Source organism: Sceloporus occidentalis, unplaced genomic scaffold (genome assembly GCF_023333645.1).
Source record: "Sceloporus occidentalis isolate IW3139 unplaced genomic scaffold, rSceOcc1.0.p SCAF_13, whole genome shotgun sequence".
Lineage (NCBI taxonomy): Eukaryota > Metazoa > Chordata > Lepidosauria > Squamata > Phrynosomatidae > Sceloporus > Sceloporus occidentalis.
Genome location: NW_028316993.1, coordinates 846,685 through 869,295, shown reverse-complemented (window position 1 = coordinate 869,295; position 22,611 = coordinate 846,685). Strand labels below are relative to the sequence as shown.

At 48.5% G+C, this 22,611-nt stretch overlaps 3 protein-coding genes across 4 annotated transcripts; 1 reads left to right on the top strand and 2 right to left on the bottom strand.

The window, feature by feature from the left end:
* Positions 1 to 1,365: 1,365 nt before the first annotated feature.
* Positions 1,366 to 5,114, top strand: YIF1B (Yip1 interacting factor homolog B, membrane trafficking protein). Its single transcript, XM_089478355.1, has 8 exons — positions 1,366 to 1,471; positions 1,562 to 1,788; positions 2,646 to 2,750; positions 3,125 to 3,203; positions 3,380 to 3,437; positions 3,683 to 3,838; positions 4,019 to 4,112; positions 4,382 to 5,114. Exons 1-8 carry the CDS (start codon positions 1,429 to 1,431, stop codon positions 4,535 to 4,537), a joined length of 918 nt encoding a protein of 305 aa, XP_089334481.1. The 5' UTR covers positions 1,366 to 1,428; the 3' UTR covers positions 4,538 to 5,114.
* A 492-nt stretch (positions 5,115 to 5,606) lies between these two features.
* LOC149304474 (uncharacterized) lies at positions 5,607 to 8,483 on the bottom strand. Of its 2 annotated transcripts, XM_089478336.1 has the most exons (4): positions 8,288 to 8,465; positions 6,754 to 6,890; positions 6,479 to 6,553; positions 5,607 to 5,829 (listed from the first exon to the last, which is right to left on the bottom strand). In XM_089478336.1, exons 1-4 carry the CDS (start codon positions 8,310 to 8,312, stop codon positions 5,743 to 5,745), a joined length of 324 nt encoding a protein of 107 aa, XP_089334462.1. In that variant the 5' UTR covers positions 8,313 to 8,465; the 3' UTR covers positions 5,607 to 5,742. The 2 variants fall into 2 exon arrangements, with proteins under 2 accessions (XP_089334462.1, XP_089334463.1); XM_089478337.1 differs by lacking the exon at positions 6,754 to 6,890 and having other exon boundaries at positions 8,288 to 8,483.
* A 3,692-nt stretch (positions 8,484 to 12,175) lies between these two features.
* SPINT2 (serine peptidase inhibitor, Kunitz type 2) lies at positions 12,176 to 21,703 on the bottom strand. The gene is made up of 7 exons (XM_089478335.1): positions 21,572 to 21,703; positions 15,922 to 16,086; positions 14,582 to 14,647; positions 13,557 to 13,613; positions 13,227 to 13,397; positions 12,789 to 12,863; positions 12,176 to 12,347 (listed from the first exon to the last, which is right to left on the bottom strand). The coding sequence occupies exons 1-7, from the start codon at positions 21,657 to 21,659 to the stop codon at positions 12,181 to 12,183; spliced, it is 789 nt and encodes a 262-aa protein (XP_089334461.1). The 5' UTR covers positions 21,660 to 21,703; the 3' UTR covers positions 12,176 to 12,180.
* Positions 21,704 to 22,611: the final 908 nt, after the last annotated feature.

Genomic DNA, 22,611 nt, shown 5'->3' with positions numbered 1-22,611 from the left:
CTCAACCATACGTACTTTTCCTGTTGTGAGTTTGGATCAGAACTGACCTGTTTCAGACTCGATGGGACGCTAATGGAGCTATCATGAAGATATGGATATGTATGTATGCCCTGCTGTCTCCAGGGCTGCCGTCATCTTGGTAAAGACCTTTGGAGAGGATGAAAGGCCAAATGGGAGAGCTTTGTATTGGGAAGTGTTGACCCTGCTATGCAGAACGATGCCATTTTCTTTGAGGCAGATGGACTGGAAAGAATAAAGAGAATAATATTAATATTACATTCAGAAAAAAATGAGACTTAAATAACGATAGCAGTAGAAATTGGTTTCATCCTCCCCCAGGTTCCCCAGCCTTAATTCGAGTTTTGTTATCGGTACATTACTCTATTTACACTCTCATATATATATATATATATATATATATATCTGCTAACTTTAGTTTCATTCACAATTAGTTTATCCGTTATCATTCGGTCATTTACTTTTAGTATCCAATCCTCAAACCTATGAGAGTTTCCTCCTTTCCAGTACTTTGCAAGTTGCAGCTGTCAAATGGTAGCAAGGTCTTATCCGGCTGCTCTTTGGCGATGAGGCCACAGGAGGGCGCCAGAGAGCGGGAGGAACTGGAGCCTGGAGGGGAGAAGCCGCCCATTCTGCTGCCGCCAGAGGGCGCTCCAGGACAACAGGGAAAGGGGAGGCGCCCTTAGCGAGTGCAGAGGCTGACTTTGGGACTACAATTCCCATCATCCCCAATGACCATGGCCCTGGAGGAGGGCTCAAGGATTATGAGGATTTCCAGAAAGGGGCTTGAGGGGGCCAAGGGCGCAGGCAGGCTGCAGGGAGACCTCCCCCAACCTCTGCATGGAAGGCGTTTGCCATAATAAAGGGGGTGAATGGAAAATTTATTATATGCGTCCTTAGCTATTAAAAATGCATTAAGAAAAAATAAAACCGTATAAAACATTTTTTAAATTAGTTTGGCAAAGGCTTTGTGGGCCTTCTCCCTCAAAAAAAAGAAAACTACAAATCCCATCATTCCGTATGAAACCCCACCCTCCCCCCGCCGCCATTTTCCTACACAAAACAGTGGCGCCCAATATGGCGTCCATCCGCCCAAACATGAAGCCAAACCGGAAATGCCCTTACAGGTCACATGACCTACAATCGCCTGGGCAACGCCCTCTCCCCGGCTTTCATTGTTGTCCAGAAGACGGTGTAGGTATCGGGGATGACGTCACGCGCGGGCGGCGTGGCTGGTGATTGGCCGGCTGCGCGAAGGCGAGCGCTGATTGGTCGCCTCGCGCTGATTGGTCGCCTCGCACTCGAGGCGACCAATCAGCGCTCGCCTTCACGCAGCCGGCCAATCACCAGCCCCGCCGCCCGCGCTGGTCTCTTCAAGGAGTCCGGTGCCGCTGCTCTTTCTCCGCCGCCATGAATGTGGCCGGCGCGGCTGGAGGGGCAGCAGGGCGCATGCGTGAGTATCAGGGGAATGGCGGCTGAGGGAGGCTTTCTCGCTGAAGGGGCCTTTGTCGCTATGACTGCCTTTGCCTTCCGTCTTCCGCAGCCACCAAGCGCCGGCTGCCCTCCACCGCCGCCTCCGACCCTCACCGGCTCTTCGAGGACACCAGCGCCGCCCGTTCGCCCGGGTTGGGCCCTCCCAGTGGCGGCAGCAGCAGCTCCTCTTCTTCGCCTCCTCCGCCGGGACCCTTCTTGCCGGACCCGGTCTCCAGCTTCGCCGCGGCTTATGGCAGCAGCCTCGCCACTCAGGGGAAGGAGCTGGTGGATCGCAACGTAAGACTACAACTCCCAGGAGCCTCAGTCAGCGCGACCAACTGCCAGGAATTCTGGGAGTTGGAGTCCGAAACAGCAAGAGGAACAAAGTATAGGGACAGTGTTTCCCAGACTCTGGTCTTCTTGGTGTTTTGGACTCCAACTCCCAGAATTCCTGGCAGTTGGTCAAGATGGCTGGGGCTTCTGGGAGTTGGAGTCCAAAACATCAAGAGCACCCAATGGTGAATCTCTTTTCCTGTCACTTGCATTCATTGTTCCAGGTCCTAATCTCTGGAGCAGCAGAAAAGAAGCTTGCTCCCTCCTCAATAAGACATCCCTTCAGATATTTAAACAGGGCTGTCATGTCACCTCTTTACTTTCTCTGCTCCAGGCTGAACATCCCCAGCTCCCTAAGGCTAAAACTCTTAGGGCTTCTGCACCAGGGTTCTGTAGGATGGAGCCATGGCAGTTAAAGTGGTATCAGATTGTCCACACACACAGGGGATGATGGGAGGCATTGGGGATATTGATGGGTCTGGTGGTGCCATCCAGATGTGCTGAATGGTAATGGTAGTTGCCACAGGGCAGAGCTTATCAGTCTATCTAATGTAGAGCATTGGCAGTTAAGTATCCCCCCCCCCCCCCCCGATATACTCCAGGGACCCATTTTTGCTCATTGGATCGATTGTTTTTCCTCCTTTATGGACATGAGGAAAGCCACAATGGCTTGGTCCAAGCAGAGCCACCGATCTGAGCAGCACTGTTGTCGGAGCATGGGCAAAGTGAGAAGCTTGCAGGTGCCAGCTGTTACCAGGGGAGGGTCTTTTTCGCCTTCTGCCTCAGAGTTGCTCATGTATATCTCCCACTGTTTCCCCCAGATCGACCGCTTCATTCCCGTGACCAAGCTGAAGTACTACTTTGCTGTGGACACTGTCTATGTGGGCAAGAAACTGGGGCTTCTCCTCTTTCCCTTCCTGCACCAGGTAAGCTGCAAAAGGGGCACTGCACACAAGGGATTGGAGCATGGCCGTAACTGCCCTGTTTAATCCTTCTGGGAGAAAAAAGCTGGCTGGAGGGCTGTATGAAGAACACTGTGATACTGCCCCTTGTCTTGTAAGGGGGGGATGCTGTCTCCACTGCTTAAGGCTTGGCTGAATGCACCTTTCCATGTGCCAATCTCTGAATGTCATCCAACCCACTGTCTAAGAGGTAGATAGGCCCTTGTAGTGTGGAGGGCAGTGTAGCAACAACAATAGTACCAGAGCCTATCTTTTGGAGGCTTAGCTGCCAAATTCCCTCATGCACCTTAGGGCTTGGCATATAGGGCAGTGCAGCTGTATCTGGCTCTTTTTGGCAGGACTGGCAGGTGCAGTACCAGCAGGACACGCCTGTGGCCCCACGCTTCGATGTCAATGCCCCTGACCTCTACATTCCAGGTATGACACAAGCCTTTGGGCCCCATATAAAGGGGATATCATTCACTTGCCTATGCGCTACCCCATTCCAAAAGAGGCTTGGCTTGGCAGTTACTGCTAAACTTTGAAAAACTGTCTTTTGCCTTATACTATGAACAAAGTAGACTAGTCTGGCTAATGCTCTTTGTTCTCTACAGTCATGGCGTTCATCACCTACATTCTGGTGGCAGGCCTGGCAATGGGAACACAGAATAGGTAAGAACTTAACTGTGGGTGCTCTTTGTGGTATGCTTCTGAAGTGCCCTTCTTTTCTGCAGGGACCATTGGTCATGGCAGATAGGGATATATAAAGAATATTCCCAATTATTTCTCATTGTCAATGAGAGAGGGTGATTTAATACGTTGCCAACATTGTCAGTCACTGCAGTAATTGTGCTGCTTCATTGGAGGACCTATCCTACATGCTCCTTCTCACCATCACCTCTGCTGCCACCTTATAGGTTCTCCCCTGACTTGCTGGGCTTGCAAGCAAGCTCAGCTCTAGCTTGGCTCATTGTTGAAGTGCTGGCCATCCTCCTCAGCCTCTACCTCGTGACTGTCAACACTGATTTGTCCACAATTGACTTGGTTGCCTTCTCAGGGTACAAGTACGTCGGGTGAGTAGCCGGGTTCAGTCACTGCTTCCATCCCCTAATTGTGGCAAAGGAAAAATGCAACAGGTGTAGCTTGCAAGAAGGGGGAGCTGGAGTTACCTGCAGCTTGCTTTTCTGCAACTGGGTGGAGAGGATGGGCACTTCCCTATCTTTAACATTGTTTCCTCCTCCTCTTCATGCCAGGATGATCGTAGGCCTTTTGGCTGGGCTGCTTTTTGGAAAGACGGGTTATTACCTGCTGCTGAGCTGGTGTTGTGTCACAATCGTTGTCTTCATGGTAAGGGAGAGGGCAGCCTTGCCTTTTATCTGACTGTATATTGTAATTGGATTTTGACATCTTGGAACCCAGGAATGGGTGTGGGTTTAGGCTTTGCCATAGGTTTAATGGGGTAGCAGCCTCTGTTACAGAATCCCCTTCTATATAGTATTTCTTCTCATTTAGCTGCTCCCCAAGATGGGTTACATTCCAGCCCCCATTCCATTCTTGTCCCTTGCTTAGGGCTTTCTCATCCTTTCCTGACACTTTTTACTTCCTCTTCCTTTCAGATCCGGACCTTGCGCTTGAAGATCTTGTCTGAGGCAGCTGCAGAAGGGGTGCTGGTGCGGGGTGCCAAAAATCAGCTGCGCATGTACCTGACCATGGCTGTGGCTGGCCTGCAGCCTCTTCTCATGTACTGGCTCACCTTCCACCTTGTTCACTGATGACTCCTAAGCTATGGCCAGCCTGGTCTTCCTCAGCAAGTAGCCAGCTGCGTAGCCCGCCTGCTGGTCACCCGTGTAAACACACTGGGAATACAGAGAGCCGTGAACTACTTCTGCTCCTGAGGGGACTGCAAGAGATCTCTGTGTGTGTTGATGTGTTATGGGGGCTGAGAGATAGTAGATGTGTGAGTCTGTGTGATGAGAGCGGGTGGGTGTGTAGGGAAGCATACACACTCCACATATGTTTAGCTGTACCGATCCCTTTTTGGGAAGGGGAGCAGGTAGGCACCTGGCTTTGGCTGAACTGCTGACCCTCCCACTTGCCTCTGCTTGCATGCCACAACCTCTGTGCTTACTGAGTACACCTCTTTTGGGTCAAAAGTGTCTGCCTGGCAGCTGATCCTGCCCCATTGGACAGCTCCTGTGTCTGTCCAAGTTGCTGCTTGTGAGTAACTCAGTATTAGGGACAGAGTAGAGGGGAGCCTCTCCCTGTATGAAAATGGTGCTTGCTTTTCTGTTTACAATTAAGGCCTCCTGTTCTGTACCTATAACAAGCAAAATAAAAAGTCAGAACTCTGCTGTGGGGTGTTCTCTGCCAGGCTGAAATGGACTGGGGCTGAAAGTAGAAACCCCTTCCATCCGCTCAGCTGAGACTTGCTTACTGGAGCAAGCTTCTTGCAGGCCATAGTGAGCTGTAGCATCCTGCTGCCTGTGTTAACAGATAGTCACTGTACCGTCATTCTGCTACCCTCTACATTTCCTAATTGTCTATGGAAGGCCACAGGAAGGTCTTTAAAGAGCACCAGCATTATGATCTCTGAATTGCTACTTTCTACAAGAGCAGTCTGGATATGTGATTAGCCCTAAAACAGGCCAGGGCTCCTTGATGCCACTCTGCTGATGCTTTGCTCCTGAGCCACCAGCATGGTTCATAATTCTTCTCTATGTTGTGTGTAGAACAGAATCTGCTGGAAGAAGCATGTAGACACACACCCCTTATACCCTGATAACAGCACTTCCTTGGCCCCCTTCCCTAGGCCCAGTGTGACAAATTGCCAGGGACATTGCACAAGCCTTTTATTACCAGTCACATCATGACAAAGTACAGTACATGGGGAAGTGCTCAGACACATCAGGCAGCTCAGTTCACCATCTTTTCCCTGGCTGTCAAATGGAATAGAGGTGGGGATTGGGAGGGGTGCATTTCAGTGTCTTTTTTTCTCCTTGTCTGACTTGTGTTTCTTGTCCTTCTTCAACTTCTTTTGTTTCTTCTTCTGGTCAGTGCCAAGGTCCTGAGGATGGAAGGAATGCACACACCTATGTTGCCCATCAGCTTTAAAGTATGCAATAACAGTTCTGCTCCCTTCCTCTGTCCCAGAGCTGGTGGATCATTGCCCACCTCCTTCCCAGCTTGGAAAGGCACCTCTGAGGGTAAACTTTAGAGAAGCTGCTGCTACAGCTGTGCAGGAGATTTGCTGTTCTCCGCTCCACCCTCCAGTGAGAAGGGATGGGCAACCACACTGCATTAGATGAGGCATTAAGAGAGGTGTGGTTCCTTCCTTGAGGCTTCCTGGCCAAGAGGTAAAAAGTAGGAGTACCAACTGGGACGGAGGGACTATGAATGTCTCTCCCAACCCCATCCATGTCAAACAAGAGGCTCTTAAAAACTTGACTGTGGGAGAGATGGCCCTTTAGTTCTTGTTGACTACAGTTCCCATCATATTTCCTCAAGTTACCTGGGAATACTAGGAGGTAATAAAGCAACAGCTGGAGGGCCATAAATTCCTAATTTCCTCAACTATGTTGGGGCTTCTCCCAGCAATTTTTTTAATTCCATGAACTGGAAGGAGGAAAGGGAGCTTTCCCCAGGTGTCAGTTGATTCCAAGTGGCACCATTTCTCATTCCCACTGTTTAGCCAGCCAGGCACTGAGGCCTCTTACCTTTTCCCTCTGTTCACTGTCACTGGAGGAAGAACTGCTGGAAGAGGAGGAGGAAGAGTGGGGACATCTCCCATCCTGTGAATGGAGAAAGAAAAGGATGCTCCTGGGATGGATTTCTATGTCAGTGTGGGGGAATTTAGGGCTGGGCCACTTTGTGATCCCTTGCCAAAATTGCTGGGCTCCCTGAAAGGGGTGAAGGGGAAACCTTTCCCTCATTTGGTGAAAGAACAGCTCCACTACACTAGTGCCCCCTTCCAACCCAGCCACAGTCTTACCTTGTGGCTCTTGTTTGGGTCTCTGGGATGTGCAGGATGGTGTGGCAGTGAGGCTGGAGTGTCGGCCTTGTGCTCTCCGACCTTCACTTCATGGTGGGTGGGAGGAGGCTGTGGCGTCCCAGGATCTGGGCCCAGTGCTGAAAACAGATTGTGTTGTGTGCCTTCAAGTCATTTCCAATGTACAGCAGCCCTATGGTGAACCTATCATGGGATTTTCTTAGCAAGATTTAGAATCATAGGATCATAGAGTTGGAAGAGACCCCAAGGGCTATCCAGTCCAGCCCCATTCTGCCATGCAGGAACACACAGTCAAAGCACTCCCAGGCTCTGTTTGAAAACCTCCAAAGAAGGAGAATATATCAGCTTCCAAGGCAGCATGTTCCACTGCTGAACAGCTCTTACCGGCAGGCGGTTCTTACTAATTTTGAGGTGGAATCTCTTTTCCTGGCGCTTGCCTTCATTGGTCTGTGTCTAGTTCTCTGGTGCGGCAGAAAACAGGCTTGATTCATCCTCAATATGATACCCTTTCAAATATTTAAACAGGACTATCATATCACCTCTTAACTTTCTCTTCTCCAAGCTGAACTTACCTAGCTCCTAAGTCGCTCCTCACAGGGCACGGTTTCCAGACCTTTCACCACTTTGTTGGCCCTCCTCTGGACATGTGCCAGCTTACCAACATCCTTTTGGAATTGTGGTGCCCAGAACTGGCACATAGTATTCCAGGTGAGGTTTGTTCAGGGGAGGTTTGTCATTGCCTTTTCCCAAGGCTGAGACTGTGTGACTTGTCTAAGGTCACTCAATGGGTTTTATGATGGAGCGGGGAATTGAACCCTGGTCTCCAGAGTCATAGTCCAACACAAACCACTACACCACACCCCTCCTCAAACACACAATCTCCCATGAGGAGTGTCTTGGGGAGATGGGGATGTTTAACCTGGAGTGGAGAAGGTTCAGAGGTGACATGATAGCCCTGTTTAAATATTTGAAGGGGTGTCGTATTGAGGATGGTGCAAGCTTGCTTTCTGCTGCTATGGAGACTAGGGTCCAAAACACACTGCAGAAATAATCCAGTTTGAGACTGGCTTTACTGCCCTGGCTCAGTGTTAGGATATCCTGGGAATCGTAGTTTATTATGGCATCACAGCTCCCTGTTGGCTGGGAAGACCCCCCTGACCCTGGGTGGTTTTCACTTGCATTTTGCTGCGCAGTGGTTCCCAACCTCCAGATGTTTTGGACTTCAATTCCCAGAAGTCCCAGGCAATCTGCTCATTGTTCAGGAATTCTGGGAGTTGAAGTCTCAAAGATTTAGAGGACCACCACTGTTTAGTGTTTTTTGATTGAGAGTTCCTGCATGGCAGAAGGGGGTTGAACTGGGTGGCCTCTTCCAACTTTAGGGTTCCCCTCCCGGAATCCGAGACAAAATGGGTGGGGCAGCTTTAATTCTCCTCCCAGAAAAAGAACCCACCAGGCGTCCTACCTGCAAAGCATTGCCCCCCTAAATCGCTCCAAGGATGCCCTGGAATGGACTCACCTGCGGCCAGATCGAAGTCCTCCATGGTTCTCCTGGATCGGGCTGGGCTGGGGCCTCCTTCTCTCCGGAGGAGGCTGGGTTTCTGTCCCTCCCTCCGAGGCGGAGCTCTGGCCAGCCATGGGCTGCGAGGCGCTGCTCCTCTCCTCGGCCTGGCTCCTCTTCGTCCTCTTCTGGACCGAAACCATCAGCACCTGGCTCTTCCTCTGCCACCTCGCCCCAAGAGAGGAGGAGGAGGAGGAGGAGGATCGGGCCCTCCTGCCCCCCAGGCGCCAAGGGCAAGCAGCCCCGGTGGGGTGAGTCCCTCTCCTCCTGGGCTGCTACAACAGATGGCAGACTTGCCCATAGGGCAACCATCCTTGCCCATAGAGAACCATGGAGAATATTTGCCCATAGAGAATAATGGAATGCTTGCCCATAGGGAACCATTGGAGAATGCTTGCCCATAGGGAACCATTGGAGAATGCTTGCCCATAGGGAACCATTGGAGAATGCTTGCCCATAGGGAACCATTGGAGAATGCTTGCCCATAGGGAACCATTGGAGAATGCTTGCCCATAGGGAATAATGGAATACTTGTTCATAGAGGGGGAAAAGTACAGCACCAGTGACTCCTAGTCTGGTTTCTGTCCTGAGAGGGACTGGATTGTGAGGCCACTGTGGGGAGGAAAAGGGGTGCATTGCATCCACCAAGATCCAAGACCAAATCCCAGACCAGTCCTGGCAGCCTTCCATTGACCCAGAGTCCCTGCAGTGTTGGCACTACTCCCCTTCTGCAGTATTTGGCCAAGGATGCTTTAGGGCACCCCCCTGGCTGAAGTGATCTTTTTCTCCCTGCAGGACCCCTGGCACCAATCCAGCCCACCTCTTCTACATCCTTGGCGGGTGACCTTCCATCAAACCTCAGTGCTAAGCCCATGCCCAGCAGGGTCAGGGATCCTGAGCTCTGCTCCTCTCTTGATGCCCAGGCTTAGAAAGGACCTGTCAGCTGTCTTGCTAAGTCACAAAATAATCAAGAACATTCAAACTTCTGGGATCAGTAGCTGGATGGTGATGGACCAAGATTCTTCAGCCAAGGAGAAGTGTTCATGCTGACCTGCTTTGAGCCCATCTCCAGTATGGCCTGTTGTGTTGCCTTCAAGTCGTTTCCAACTTATGGTGACTATCATGGGTTTTTCTTGGCAAGTTTCTTCAGAGAGGGGTTGCCATTGCCATCCTCTGAGGCTGCGAGAGTATGGCTTGCCTGGGGTCACTCAGTGGGTTTCCATGGCCGAGCGGGGATTCAAACCCTGTTCTCAAGAGTCATAGTCCCAATACTTGAACCCCTATGCCACACTGGCTCCCATGGCTGTTACTCCTAGAGGTGTTCTTGCACTCATATTTTATGCCCTCTCCACCACTGAGTTTCTGGTGCCCATAGGATCTAAAAGGTGTGCAGCTTGTACCCTAGACAGGAAATGGAGAGGAGCAGCCAGTTCTGGAAACATTGCCATTCACACCAAGAGGGAAGCAGCATCCTTTTTGTCTCAAGCAGCATGTCATCCCAGCAATCCAGGGGAAATGGGCTGAGTAAGTGTGTGGACTGTACCCCTTTCCTGTGGCTTGTGAGAACCTGCCCAACCAAGGTTATCCCAGGAGCGATCCAAGAACCCAGCTAGATGGCTGCAAAAAGGGTGACTTGCCCAAAGGCTATTTTACTCTCACTCCAAGCTTAAAGTATGTAGCAAGATCCTGTCGCACCTTTGAGACTAACTGAAAGAAAGAAGTTGGCAGCATGAGCTTTCATAGACCTAAGTCTACTTTTTCAGATGCATTTGGAAGGAGAGCGCCAGGGAGATGAGATTTCCCTCTGGCTAATAGCCTTGCACATGATGTGCAGATGGAAAGGGCACTGCTGGAGCCTGCCAAACCCTTTCCTGCCCTGAAGAAGCAGAACATCCATGTGAATATTTTGATCATTTATGTTGCTTGGTTTTGCTCTTGCTAGGACTGTGGCTTTTGTGGGTGAAGGATTGGTCTCATCCAAGGAAGTGACCTCCAAGACATAGCCTTGGTCTCCGATGCCTCCTTATTGAGGTTGTGTTAAAGCTAGATACTGCACTACTGGAGAGTCATGGTATCCAGGTGCATGGAGCAGGCCAGAGATTAAAATATTCTCCCAGTGGCCCTATTGTCTAGGATATAGGACAGCCTAATGCTCCTGCTGCTGCTTCAGAGTCGTATGGAGGCAACTTGGGCTTCCCTATCAGGCAGTTGTGTTTCTCTGTATCTCATACATACACACACATACAACCTGCTGACCAGTACAGTCGGCCCTTGGTATCCACTTGGGTTTGGTACTAGCCCCCCACTGATACCAACATTTGTGGATGCTCAAGTCCCATTAAATACAATGGCATATTAAAATAGTGTCTCTTTGTATAAAATGTAAAATCAAAGTTTACTTTTGGAATTAAAAAAAATTCAAGCTGTGGATGCTTGAATCTCTGGATACAGAGGGATGACTGTACTTATAGACACAGGTCAGACTCATTTGAAGACGAGGGAAATAAAGGAGATCTTGACAAAGTTACAGGGTAAACTTTAAAACCATGATATAGGCTCACTCCATTTTACCTTTTAGCTGCCTTCCAGTCCTTGGGAGTCTCGCTTCTGCAGCTACACATGCCCCATTTCTCTTATCTCTATTCAAATCACAATAAAAGTTTAATTTTTATTCTGTTTTATTCAAAGTCCTTCCAATGTTTTTTAAAAAGGCAGGTAAAAGAACAATTCCCAAAGAGAGTCAACACAATCAAGTTTCAATTTTTTAAAAAGTATAAAAATTCTTAAACGCTACACAAATAGTATCTTGCTCAGACACAGAAACTCTTCTGCTGCCTGCTGCCCCAGGGAAGGGATACATGGTGGAGATCCAAACTTTTTTCCCTTGGAGGCAAGAAGGCATCACTTCAGATAGGCACAGTGGTGCAGAGAGACAGAGGCTTGCCAGGCAAAGGTTACTGTGCTGTTGGAGATCTGACTCGGAGGCAGAAGAGCTCCTCGCAGTCCCCAGCAACTGCAGCAGTTGCAGCAGCACAATAAGAGCTCCAAAACTGAAATGCATGTGGTTGCTATTTGGTTTTTCAAGTGAGACACAGTCTAAGAAGACTCGCTTCAGATCCCAATAAAACATCCAGGAGGTATAGCCAGGGGGTGGGGAGAGATAGGCATAAACATGTCACCTGGATAACAGGCAAATGGACAATTTCCTATTCTCCCCTCCAAGCCTCAACATCTCAAGAAACCACAGCTCAGTCAACTCAGAAACTTTAGCTCCAACAAGCCAGGCCTTTCCTGAGGCAGGAAGCAGTCAGGAGATGGAGAGGGAACAATACTGGGGAAAACCAATAGCTTTTTCTTCTTCTCAGGATGGGAAAGGTATAGTCTACATAGGCTATGACCCACCTCACTGCAAGTCTGGCTGCAGCACATTTCAGAAAGAGTTGAAGGTGGCTCTGGCACATGCTTAAGTCCCATATGCTTTACAGTTGTAGCCCCACTGTGTGTCCTTTCTTCCCACAAGGGAGGCAAACAACCACAGGGGATTGATGTGAAGGACCTCTGAGGACAACAGAACCCTCCCTCACTTCTGCACTCCAAGGCCTTTGGTGAAGGACATACCAAAAGCTCTGCTGAATTCCAAACAAGCCGCCCTTGGGCAGATATGAGCATCATCATCATCATGAGAGAAGGAGCCCTTCCCAGGAAATATTTATGATCCAAGAGTGTTCCTACAAAGGTGGATCTACAGAGGGATGAGTCAAGGTGAGAAGGGTCCCCCCGCTTTTTGTATTATTTACAGGCAGCTGGAGCCCCAGCCGCATCCTCACAGAGAGAGCAGCCAGGCTGCGCTCTCAGAGTGTGTAGGCGTTGCTCATCAGGTACTCCTTGTCATCCAGTGTGCTCCACACTGTCCCCAGGGAGAGCTCCTGGCTCCTCCGACAGATCTTGACAAAGAAGACCACCATGGATCCCAGCAGGATGGCAGACATGATGGCCAGGACCACCAAGAGAATCACAGCTGTGGATGGATACAAATTCAAGCATCAGTGGGAGGTAGGATGGCACAAACAGTAGGGTTTGTTCCCCAAGAGGAGGAAAACACCCCATTTCTTGGCCAACAGTTCTTGGTGGACTATTTTGTTCTTGTTTAGAGAATGAAAATTGCACAGCTCAGATTTTGGCACAGCTAAAACCCAAGGGCTCATCCACACCACAGAATTATAGCACTATTATTCCACTGCCATGGTTCCATCCTATGGGATGCTGGGATTTGTAGTTTGGTGAGGCACTGGAGCTCTTTGAGCATTCTAAATGTCTCCCCCTCCCCCCCGTTTCCGCTGCATGTCAGTTTCAGGATTCCATAGGATGGAACTATGATAGTGAACATAGAATAATAGTGTCCCCTGACACTTCATTAGCCCCCCCCATCCCAGCTCTTTTTGCTTTGGAAGTCACCTACCTTTGGTGGAGTGAATCAGAGGGTCTATGAAGTTAACATGGTTGGTGGGAGCATCAGGTGACTCATCAGTGATCTCTAAAAATGGAAGGAAGAATTCATGAGGGGTGGAAGGACAGAGTTGTCTTGGTTGCCCTAATAGGCTGAGAGGGCAAGTGCCCAAGTGTACCCAGGGTGCTGTGATGTGGTCAAGTGCTAAAGCAAGAGAAGCTGGGCAGGGCAACCCCCTAGAATCAAAAACTAATTCTGATGAAATGGATGAGTGAATATAATAATGGACCCACTCTTTGAAGGGGAGAAGGCAATTAACTACCTAAATCCTCCTTAGATATGTGGAATAAAGGGGAAAGAGGTATTTATAATTTCCTGAGGAACAACATCCCCAGTTATGCATCCAGATATCCTATGTGCCTAGCCCACCTTGCATCTCCCTCCTCTTACCTCCTTTTCCATTGCACTGGCTCAGGCAGTGATCCTCAGAGATGTAGTTGTTCTTGTTACCACCACAGCCACCATAAATGAACACCTTGCATGCTTGAGTCTCAATGTCAAAGTACCACCGTGGGAAGGCGGCACGGCAGGGACCAACCGTCCTGGGTGCAGCACAGAACTCTGAAAGAGGAGAAAGTCATTAGACATTTGGCTAATGCCTAACTGCAAGAAGGAAAGTTGCCAAAGAGTATACGAATCTTGTCTCCTTGCTCAGCTATCCCCACTACTCCATCAATGGCCCGCTGGCTACCAATCCCGGCAAAAGACAGGACAAGTTACCTTTGAAGCCAACCCTGTCATCTCCTGGCTCATAACGATGACCAGACCTGGATGTAGCTGTAAGAGAGAAAAGAAAGAACTGTCCTAACCCATTTTGGCAAAGAGATGGTTAGTTCCACCTCTGATACAGAAAGTCCAGGATTTGGAAATAAGGCGCTACATGTGATAAAAGGTTATCTTCAAAGTTTGGGGAAAACAAAACAATAATGGTATGCCTTTTGTAACACAATCACTGGCTTTTTTTTCTTTTAAAGTAACAATAAATGAGTACACAATGTCCAGAATCTTGCTGGGGGACTTCGTCTTTGTGAGCTGACTTATGTCTACAGGAATTAGAATTGGACCGTTTTGTAACGTCTGTATCCAGTAAAGAATGTGAGCCAATGAAGTGACCGGTGCACAATGGGACTGAAGTGCACAGGTTGCACTGTGCATCAGGATATCAGCTACAGAGTACCAATGTGTTCTGGTAGAGCCCAATGTGCATTGCAACACTCTTGCTGGTGTCTTGTTATAAAAATGTTCAGTTCACAAGGTTTCTTAGCCCTGCTGCTACCTAGCTAACTATACAGTACATAACATTACAAAATGTGACTGCAGAAGAGGATTCCCACCATTAGTTCCATAACACTGTAATTGGTAACTTTAATAACAACACAAACACGTTCACTTTCTAAAAGTAATACTCTATGCGCTGCCAGAGTCTAAGATCAAATCTACCATGTGTTCTTGAGAAACTTGGCCATTGCAGTGAACAAGGCCACGATTAACCCTTCCAGGTTAATAGCAATAGCAGCTTCAGTCAAGTTAACAGAAGGTTGTGGGCTTGGCTTTGTCTTTCTCTGAAACACAGCCAGGTGATAGAATGTTATCACAAAGCAATTGTGGCAGTGGTTGCACTTGTTGGCAGCAAGATTCTCACAAAGCAAGGCAGCCTTCAGCCTCCAGGATGTGTAACTCAAAACGTTTCCTTTTCTAGCATCTTCATCTTCCATCCCTTTCCCTCCGCCGCGCAAACTTCTTACCCTTAGTGGTGGACATAGTCTCTTCTGTTGGCCAGCCGGGGGTCACTGGTGCCTCCACTTCTCCACCTGAGAGTCAAAGTTACCATGTAAGGCTTACATAGACAAAAGCCTCCAAGGGTAAATGCATCCAGACGCCTGGTTAGATAATGGGTGTCAAAAATACCTGCACATTTTCTCATCCTTAGTGTGTTTTGAGCCATCCAGGTACAAAAAAGTTCTACCACTGCAAGATTATTTATTTATTTGCATTTTGTACTTTTTGTCAAAAATTAATTTCTACTAAAAAAACATCCCCTTTTAATCCAGAAAGCTTGGTTTTACACAAAAAACCAAGCATTTTTGTGCACAAAACAATGCATTCCTGAGCAAACTGTGCAGTCTTGAGTGCAAAAATGTTGGGTAATGCACAAAATCCAAGCTTATTGCGCAAATTTTTGCAAAAGGGGCCAGAAATACAAGAACTGTAGGGAAAAAAAAAATCTGTTATTTCACCCAGGAGCCAGAAAGCTTTTGAAATTACTCATTCAAGCACACAAAAAATGAACTAAATCCAAGTTCCACATTCTTAGGTCAAACCATGCTGAACTCTGTGAACCATTTTTGAGCCCACTGGGAGCAGCAAAAGTCCTTCATTGCTTGTTTTAATACAACTGGGTTGTAGTTTCATGACACACTAGAATTCCCTAACTTCATAAACTGCAAATCCCAGGATTGCATAACAAAATGGTGCAGTAATTGTGTATTGTGAAAGGGCCCCGGGCAATAAAACCAGTTCAACTTTGTCTCTTTCTCAACAGATACAAGTAAATCAGCCAAGGAAGTTAAAATGGGCTTGTGGTTAAACATAAACCAGAGATTCTACAAGCATGAAGGGATTTATCACTAGGAAACAGTTTCTTCATTTCGTTTGCAACTCCTCCAAATACTACAAGTGCCCAATGGTATAAAAGGTGAGCATCTGCACACAGCACAGCAGGTGAGATGGAGAAAATAAATGCTTTTGACTCTGCTCATTTCTGTCTCAAGACCTTTACATGTTTAGCTTTTTGGGATGGAGAGGAGGTACTCCATATAGCTGCTATTAGACCTCAGAGGTTAGGCAGAACTGGAGCATGGAGACGCCGAGACTGACCCTCTCAAAGCGGTCTGAGCCAGTCAAGAACAAACACACCATAATGCGAAGGATCACCATGAGAATGTGTGAACATAAAGGACCCAAGGGCAGAAGCAAATATTGTTTGGTCATAGAGAAAAGGTTCTTGGGAAAGGGCAGAGTTTCAGGTTTGCTAGAAGACACATCATCACCACCATCACCATTTCCCCTCCAGCAAACCTCTCACCTGTGGCACACTCCTGGAGGCAGTCTTGTTCGGATAGAAAGTTGTTGGGGTTCCCTCTACAGCCCCCAAAGATGAATTTCTGGCACGTCTGGCTGGTGGCATTGTACCACCACCTCTGGAACGCTGCCCGGCATCGGCCCACCACTTTGGGCAACTGGCAACTATCTGAAAGTAAGCAAAGAGACCATGAAAGGCAGGTTACGGAGTCAAGAACGGAACATCTACATGTAGATGTTGGGGACTAGCAACATCTGATCCAGGTGGGAGCATCTAAGAAAGGAGGTGTAAGGCCCCTGTAGGACCAGAGGCCACTTTTCAGGTTGATCATTTGTTCAAGGGTTACATGCTTGAAGGGAAAGGGGGATTACAGTTCCTGCAGACAGACAGCATTGTGTAGTGGTTTGAGTGTTGGACTAGGGCTCTGGAGACCAGGGTTCAAATCCCTGCTCATGGAAACCCACTGGATGACTTAGGCAAATTACACTGTCTCAGCCTCAGAGGAAAGAATGGAAAGGCAAATCCCCTCTGAACAAATCTAGCAAGGAAAACCCTGAGATATAAGTCAGAAATGACTTGAAGGGACACTACATCAACAATAACCTAACATGTGAAGTCGAAGGCTTTGATGGCCGGCATCCATAGTTTTTTGTGGGTTTTTTGGGCTATGTGGCCATGTTCTAGAAGAGTTTATTCCTGACATTTCTCCGAAGATGCCAGCCACAGATGCTGGCGAAACATCAGGAATAAACTCTTCTAGAACATGGCCACAAAGCCCGAAAAACCCACAAAAAACTAATGACCTAACAATTTGGGGAAATCCCTTCAAATGGTTTTTCTTTTTCTTGCCCCATGAAGGTAATGAATAAAACTATTCAGTAAGGATGAATATTAACTGTAGGGTTTACAAACCCATCCATTCATCCATCCATCCATCCATCCATCCATGGATCACAGGACAATAAGGGTCTGCTTACTCTTGCTCTGCCCACACAGTTATCACCAAATCAGTGAAACCTATTTGCTTGCTCTGGCAGACTGAGAGATTCACCCAGTCTACAATGCAGTTGAGGATTCACAGGTTGCAACAACCAGGTGGCAAGTTTTGCAGTAGTCTGGTGTGACAACATTTCAGACTGCATAGCAATGCAAGGCGAGGCCTCTTCACCTAGGTCAAAGGGAAGCTGGAGGCTGGGCTAGAAATTGAGACTGAAACAAGCCTCTTCTGGACCAAACACGACAGAAAAAGATATATCTTTTATCTCCTTGCGAAAACAACCACTAATCTTTCCTGGTCTCTCCAAGGCAATAATCCGCCACATTATTTTCATGAAGAAAGACTTTGTTCGTGCAACAGAGAAGGACAAAAGGACTACAGTCACTTGGACAATTCTCGTTCCATAAAAGTGAAAGATGCCCCAATGCCCCTGGAAGTGTATGGGACTTATGATTTGTTTACAGGTAAAATTAAGGTTGGAACCAAAATGAGAGTATTCCAGATTCCCAAATGAGAGTCCCCTGCCAGGAAAAATTTCCTTCAGTTCTCAAATATTTAGTTGTTCAGTAACTTAAAACTTGAGTCGAGCACTTTTATAAATACAGTTTAGACATCCAAATACAAAGGGCAAGCAAAGTGACCAAGGGAATGCAAACATAGCAAACAGAAGAGTTCCAGGTATGAACAGTTTTTATTGTCTCCCTCTCTACAACCCTAGTATAATTTGGAGATTGGAGAACAGATTCAAATCCCAGCTTGGCCACGAAAACCCACTGGATGACCTTGAGCAAGTCACACTTTCTCAGGCTCAGAGGATGGCGACGGCAATGGCAAACCCCCTCTGAAGAAACTTGCCAAGAAAACCCAGTGACAGGGTTGCCATACGTCAGAAAAGACTTGAAGGTACACAACAACACAAAATGATTCCCCGTGCAACTCTCTGCAGGTCAAATAATGCTGGAGGGCAGGGCCCAACCCTGTCTGTGATTCCTTTGCCAACTCAGCTGAGGTGGCTTTCCATGTGCCATTCCCCCAACAACCCAACTCCATTGAGCTAGGTACATTTTGAGACCATGCGCATGAATCAGATACCATCTTCTTCCTGCACCCATCCTGATCAGATAAAATCTATGGCATCCCTAAAAGGTTGCAACATTATGAATATACAACTCGGGAGGAAAAGTAGTCATGTTTGTCTATTGCAGCAAAAACAACACAGTCCAGATCAAGAGATTCATTGTGTCAGAGCACTTTCACAGGCTCTTTTGTGATGAGCTGGACTCCAGCCCACATTGCCAGTTTTTAAGGTGTGGCCTGGCTGTTGTTGCTTTGTGAAGGCAGCTAGCTAACAAAGGGCTTTACGGAAGGATCACAAAAGTCACAATGCCTCCATGTGGCTTCCTGTAGCAACAGTGCCCAAGTGAACTTAATGTTGGCATTTGACCCAGGGTACATCTCCAGTGTAGAAACAATGCAGTTTGACATCACTTTGCTATGGCTCCAGCCTACAGAATCCTGGGATATGTAGTTTTGTGAGGCAGTAGCACTCTTTCGCCGAGAAGGCTAAAGACCTTGTGAAACTACAAATCTCTGGATTCCATAGAATGGTCCTACAGCAGTTAAAGTGGTGCCAAAAATGCATTATTTCTACAGTGTTGGTGCACCCGCGTTGGCACTTAGGAGAACAGGAGCCTGTCCTTGGAGGCTCCGCAGAAGGAAAACATCCAAAGTACAGAGACCAAGGAGGCTCCTCTGGCTCTGGGAAAGGCAGTGTGCTTGCTGGGGCTTTAAAAAACCTCATGGGCAACTGCTGGGCGCAGGTCAGTTATGTTCCTTTGCCAGTTTGGGGAAGGTGGAAGGATGTGGAAGAAAGTAGACACCCCCCAAAGCAGGATGCGATGGGAGTGGCAGCATTAGTGTGCAGTGCGTCACACTCTGACAAAATGACTCCAAGTCTGGGCCTTGGCCTCCTGCATGCTCCAAAGCTCTTCCCAGCCCCGCTGCCTGTTGACTCAGCCATAGGTAGCCATGGGGATCACAAACAGGCAGAACCAGTTTGGGGCAGGTCGCCCAACCCAGTCCAGTGAGGTTTCACTCCACTGTCGGTTCAGCAGGAGGGCAGCCTTTACAGGGAGTTTGCACAAGCACCTCCTCAAAGCAGAAAAGGTTGTGTCTTGTTGCACTCACAACTCACAAAAAGAGGTAAGCATGACTCACTCCGCCAGGTGCGCTCTAGTGTGGGACAAGTCTCTGCTACTTCCGGCCCATGAGCAAAGTGTGATTTCTCTGTCTCTACATCATATACACCTTGGAACATCAGGGGGAGACTGGCCATTTCTGTTGTTGTTGATCCCAACTCATGGCGATCTTGTGGATGAGACGTCTCCAAGTCTCCCTATTTTCCTCTGCTTAGGTCCTGTAAATTTATACCCGTGACCGCCTTAATAGAATCCATCCATCTTGCATGCAGTCTTCCTCTCTTTCTTCATCCCTCCACCTTTCCTAGCACTATTGTCTTTACCAGTGAGTTGTTCCTTCTCATGACGTGACCAAAGTCCGACAGCCTCAACTTTACCATCTTGGCTTCCGGGGAGATTTCAGGCTTGACCTGTTCTAGGACCCATTTGTTTGTCTTTCTGGCTATCCATGTATTTCATTTCAAGAAATCTACAACACATGATATCCTCAGCACTCTTTTCCAGGTAAGGGAAGGTTCCCTGAAAACAGCCAGTTCTCCATAGCAAGGGTTCTGCCAGCTGGCATCCTCAAGCTGCCATGTCATGCCAATGGGACCTGTTGGCCTGAAAGGGTTTTGCCCATTCTCGACAGGAACAATCCCTCTCTGCTAGCCCAGAATTCACTTCCACAAGATAGGCCTTTTCTTGTGGTTCTCCCCACCCACACACCTCTAATCCATAGATAAACATGCCCTACTTCCTCCTTCCTTTCCATGTTTTGGGCTGCAACTGCCTCTCAAAAGCAGGCACTGCTTAAAGCTGCTCTTCCTGGTAAAGCATCCAGGAATAATCCTTTTCTAAACTTTGGAATCGTGTTGCCAAAAAAGTGCAACAAAGGATTCTCTGAAGATGCCAAAAGCCAAAGATGTTGGCGCAATGTCAGGAATAAACTCTTCTAGAACATGGCCACATAGCCCCAAAAACCCACAATAAAACGATGGATGCCGGCCATGAAAGCCTTCGACTTCACACAACAAAGGATATTAGGATGAGCTGCTTTCTTTCTGCTTCACCCTCCAAATCTAGTCCAAGCTGGCATCCTGGTTGGCACACTGCTTTCAGAAGCCCTGAAGGACAGCACATACAGTAGGCCCTTGGTATCCATTGGGGTTTGGTTCCAGGTCCCCTGTGGATACCAAAATCCATGGGTGCTCAAGTCCCATTAAATACAATGGCACACTAAAATGGTGTCCCTTATGACAAAATCAACATCTGCTTTTCGGAATGTATTTTCAAGCCGTGGACGCTTGAATCCGTGGATAAAAAAAATCCACAGATAAGGAGGTTCGACTGTACTCTTAAAGGGAGTAGAAATGCCTCCATGTCTAAGGAGAACCTCAGGCCAAACCAGTACAGCCAAAGTGGGGTGTCTGGGCACACTGGGAAGGGTGCTTCTCTCCAAAACCTCCTGATTTTTCTTCTCTTGGGAGCAACACACCTGGAAAGGAAACCCTTCCCAAAAGGTCAAGAGTGCCACCCATATGGTCACAGATCCATAGATTTGGAAGAGACCCCAAGGGCCATCCAGTCCAACCCCCTTTTCCCATGCAGGAACTCACAACCAAAGCACCCCTGACAGATGGCCATCCAGCCTCTGTTTAAATACTTCCAAAGAAGGAGAAAGTCCCATGGGCCAGCATGGCATAGTGCTTTGAGCGCCAGACGAGGACCATGCAGACCAGGGTTCGAATCCCCACTTGGCCATGAAAATCCACACTAGGTGAGCTTGGGCGAGTGGCACACTCTCAGCCCCAGGAAACCCAGGTCTGATAAGGCAACGTAGCGTAGTGGTTTGAGCGTTGGACTACAGCCCTGGAGACCAAGGTTCGAATCCCCACTCGGGCCATGAAAAGTCACACGTGCTCAACCCCCAGCAAATCTTAGGTCTGAGAAGGCAACGTGGCATAGTGGTTTGAGCATTGGACTACGACTCTGGAGACCTGGGTTGGAATCCCAATGGCTGACTTTAGGCAAGTCACACTCTCTCAGCCTCAGATGATAGCAATGGTAAAACCCATCTGAAGAAACCTGCCAAGAAAACCGTATGATAGGTTCATCCTCAGGTTGCCATGGGTTGGAAACTTGGCACTAACTCTTTTCTGGCTCAAGGCTATGGAATTCTGGGAGTTGGAGTTTGTTGTGGGGCCCACAACAAACTCCAACTCCCAGAATTCCATAGCCTTGAGCCAGAGAAAGCAGTGCCAAACCGGGTTATCTCTCCAGAATGGATGCAGCCATAGATACGCAACGAACCCCGCCCCCATATTTGCACAATGGTTGCTTCCACTCCTTGGCAGACGCCTTGGGACTGGCGCAGTCCAAGAACAAAGCGGGGGGGGGGGAGCCTGGAAGGAAAGGGAATGGAAATGGAAAGGTCCAACGGCTCTCCATCTCGAGCTGGGCCTCTGCTTCTTCTCACCTGGCCGAGACTCCGCCCCGGAGCACAGCAACAACAGCAGCAGCGCTCCTGCCAGCGCCGCCTGGGTCCCTTCCTTTGACTGCTCCATGGCTGCTGCCCAAAGCGTTCTGGGAGAGCAGGGGCCGCGGCCGCCGGACCCCCCTCAGGTGAGCCACGCCCCTCTGCTCCCAGAGCCCAATGGGAACCCACGACGTCACAGTGAGAGTCAGCCACGCCCCCTCCTCCGCTGCACCTGTCAGGGAGGGCGGAGGGGGACACGCCCACCTCGTTTGCATACTGTCGAGGTGGGGCAGAGGGGACGGAGTGCGCATGCGCGTGTTGGACAACACTTTAGCCTCATCTGCATTGCAGAATTAATCCGGTTTGACACCACTTTAACCTCAAAGGCACTGCAGAAGTAATTTGGTTTGACACCACCTTAGCCTCTTCTGCATTGCAGAATTAATTAGCCTTATCTGCACCGCAGGAATAATCCGGTTTGACACCACTTTAGCCTTGTCCACACAGCAGAAATAACCTGGTTAGACATCATTTTAGCCTCATCCACACTGCAGACATAAACCCATTTGACACCACTTTAGCCTCCTCTGCATTGCAGAAATAGCCCAGTTTGACACCACTTTAGCCCCATCTGCACTGCAGAAGTAATCTAGTTTGACATCACTTTAGTCTCATCCACACTGCAGAAATAGACCATTCCGGCCCCTCCTGCTCTGGCCATGCAGCAGACTTCAAATTCCCTGGACTTTGCCCAATTGCTGCAGGGCCAGAGGAAGAGGGGCCAGCCTGCTAAAGATACCCTCCTCAGTATACCATCTTAACCAAAGACAGGTTTGTAACATCTTGACTGATGAAGAAGAAGCCAGTGGAGCTTGGAAAGCTTGCAACAAGTACATTGTGCATTTTAGTTGGTCAATGAAGGTATCACTGGCCCCATTGAGACAGACCAAATTAAAGCTGCTTTGGGCCACTTTGGAGGTATGCTGTTTAAATGATGCATGCATCCCAAGCGTCCAGAAGCTGCGCCTTTGCATCATTTA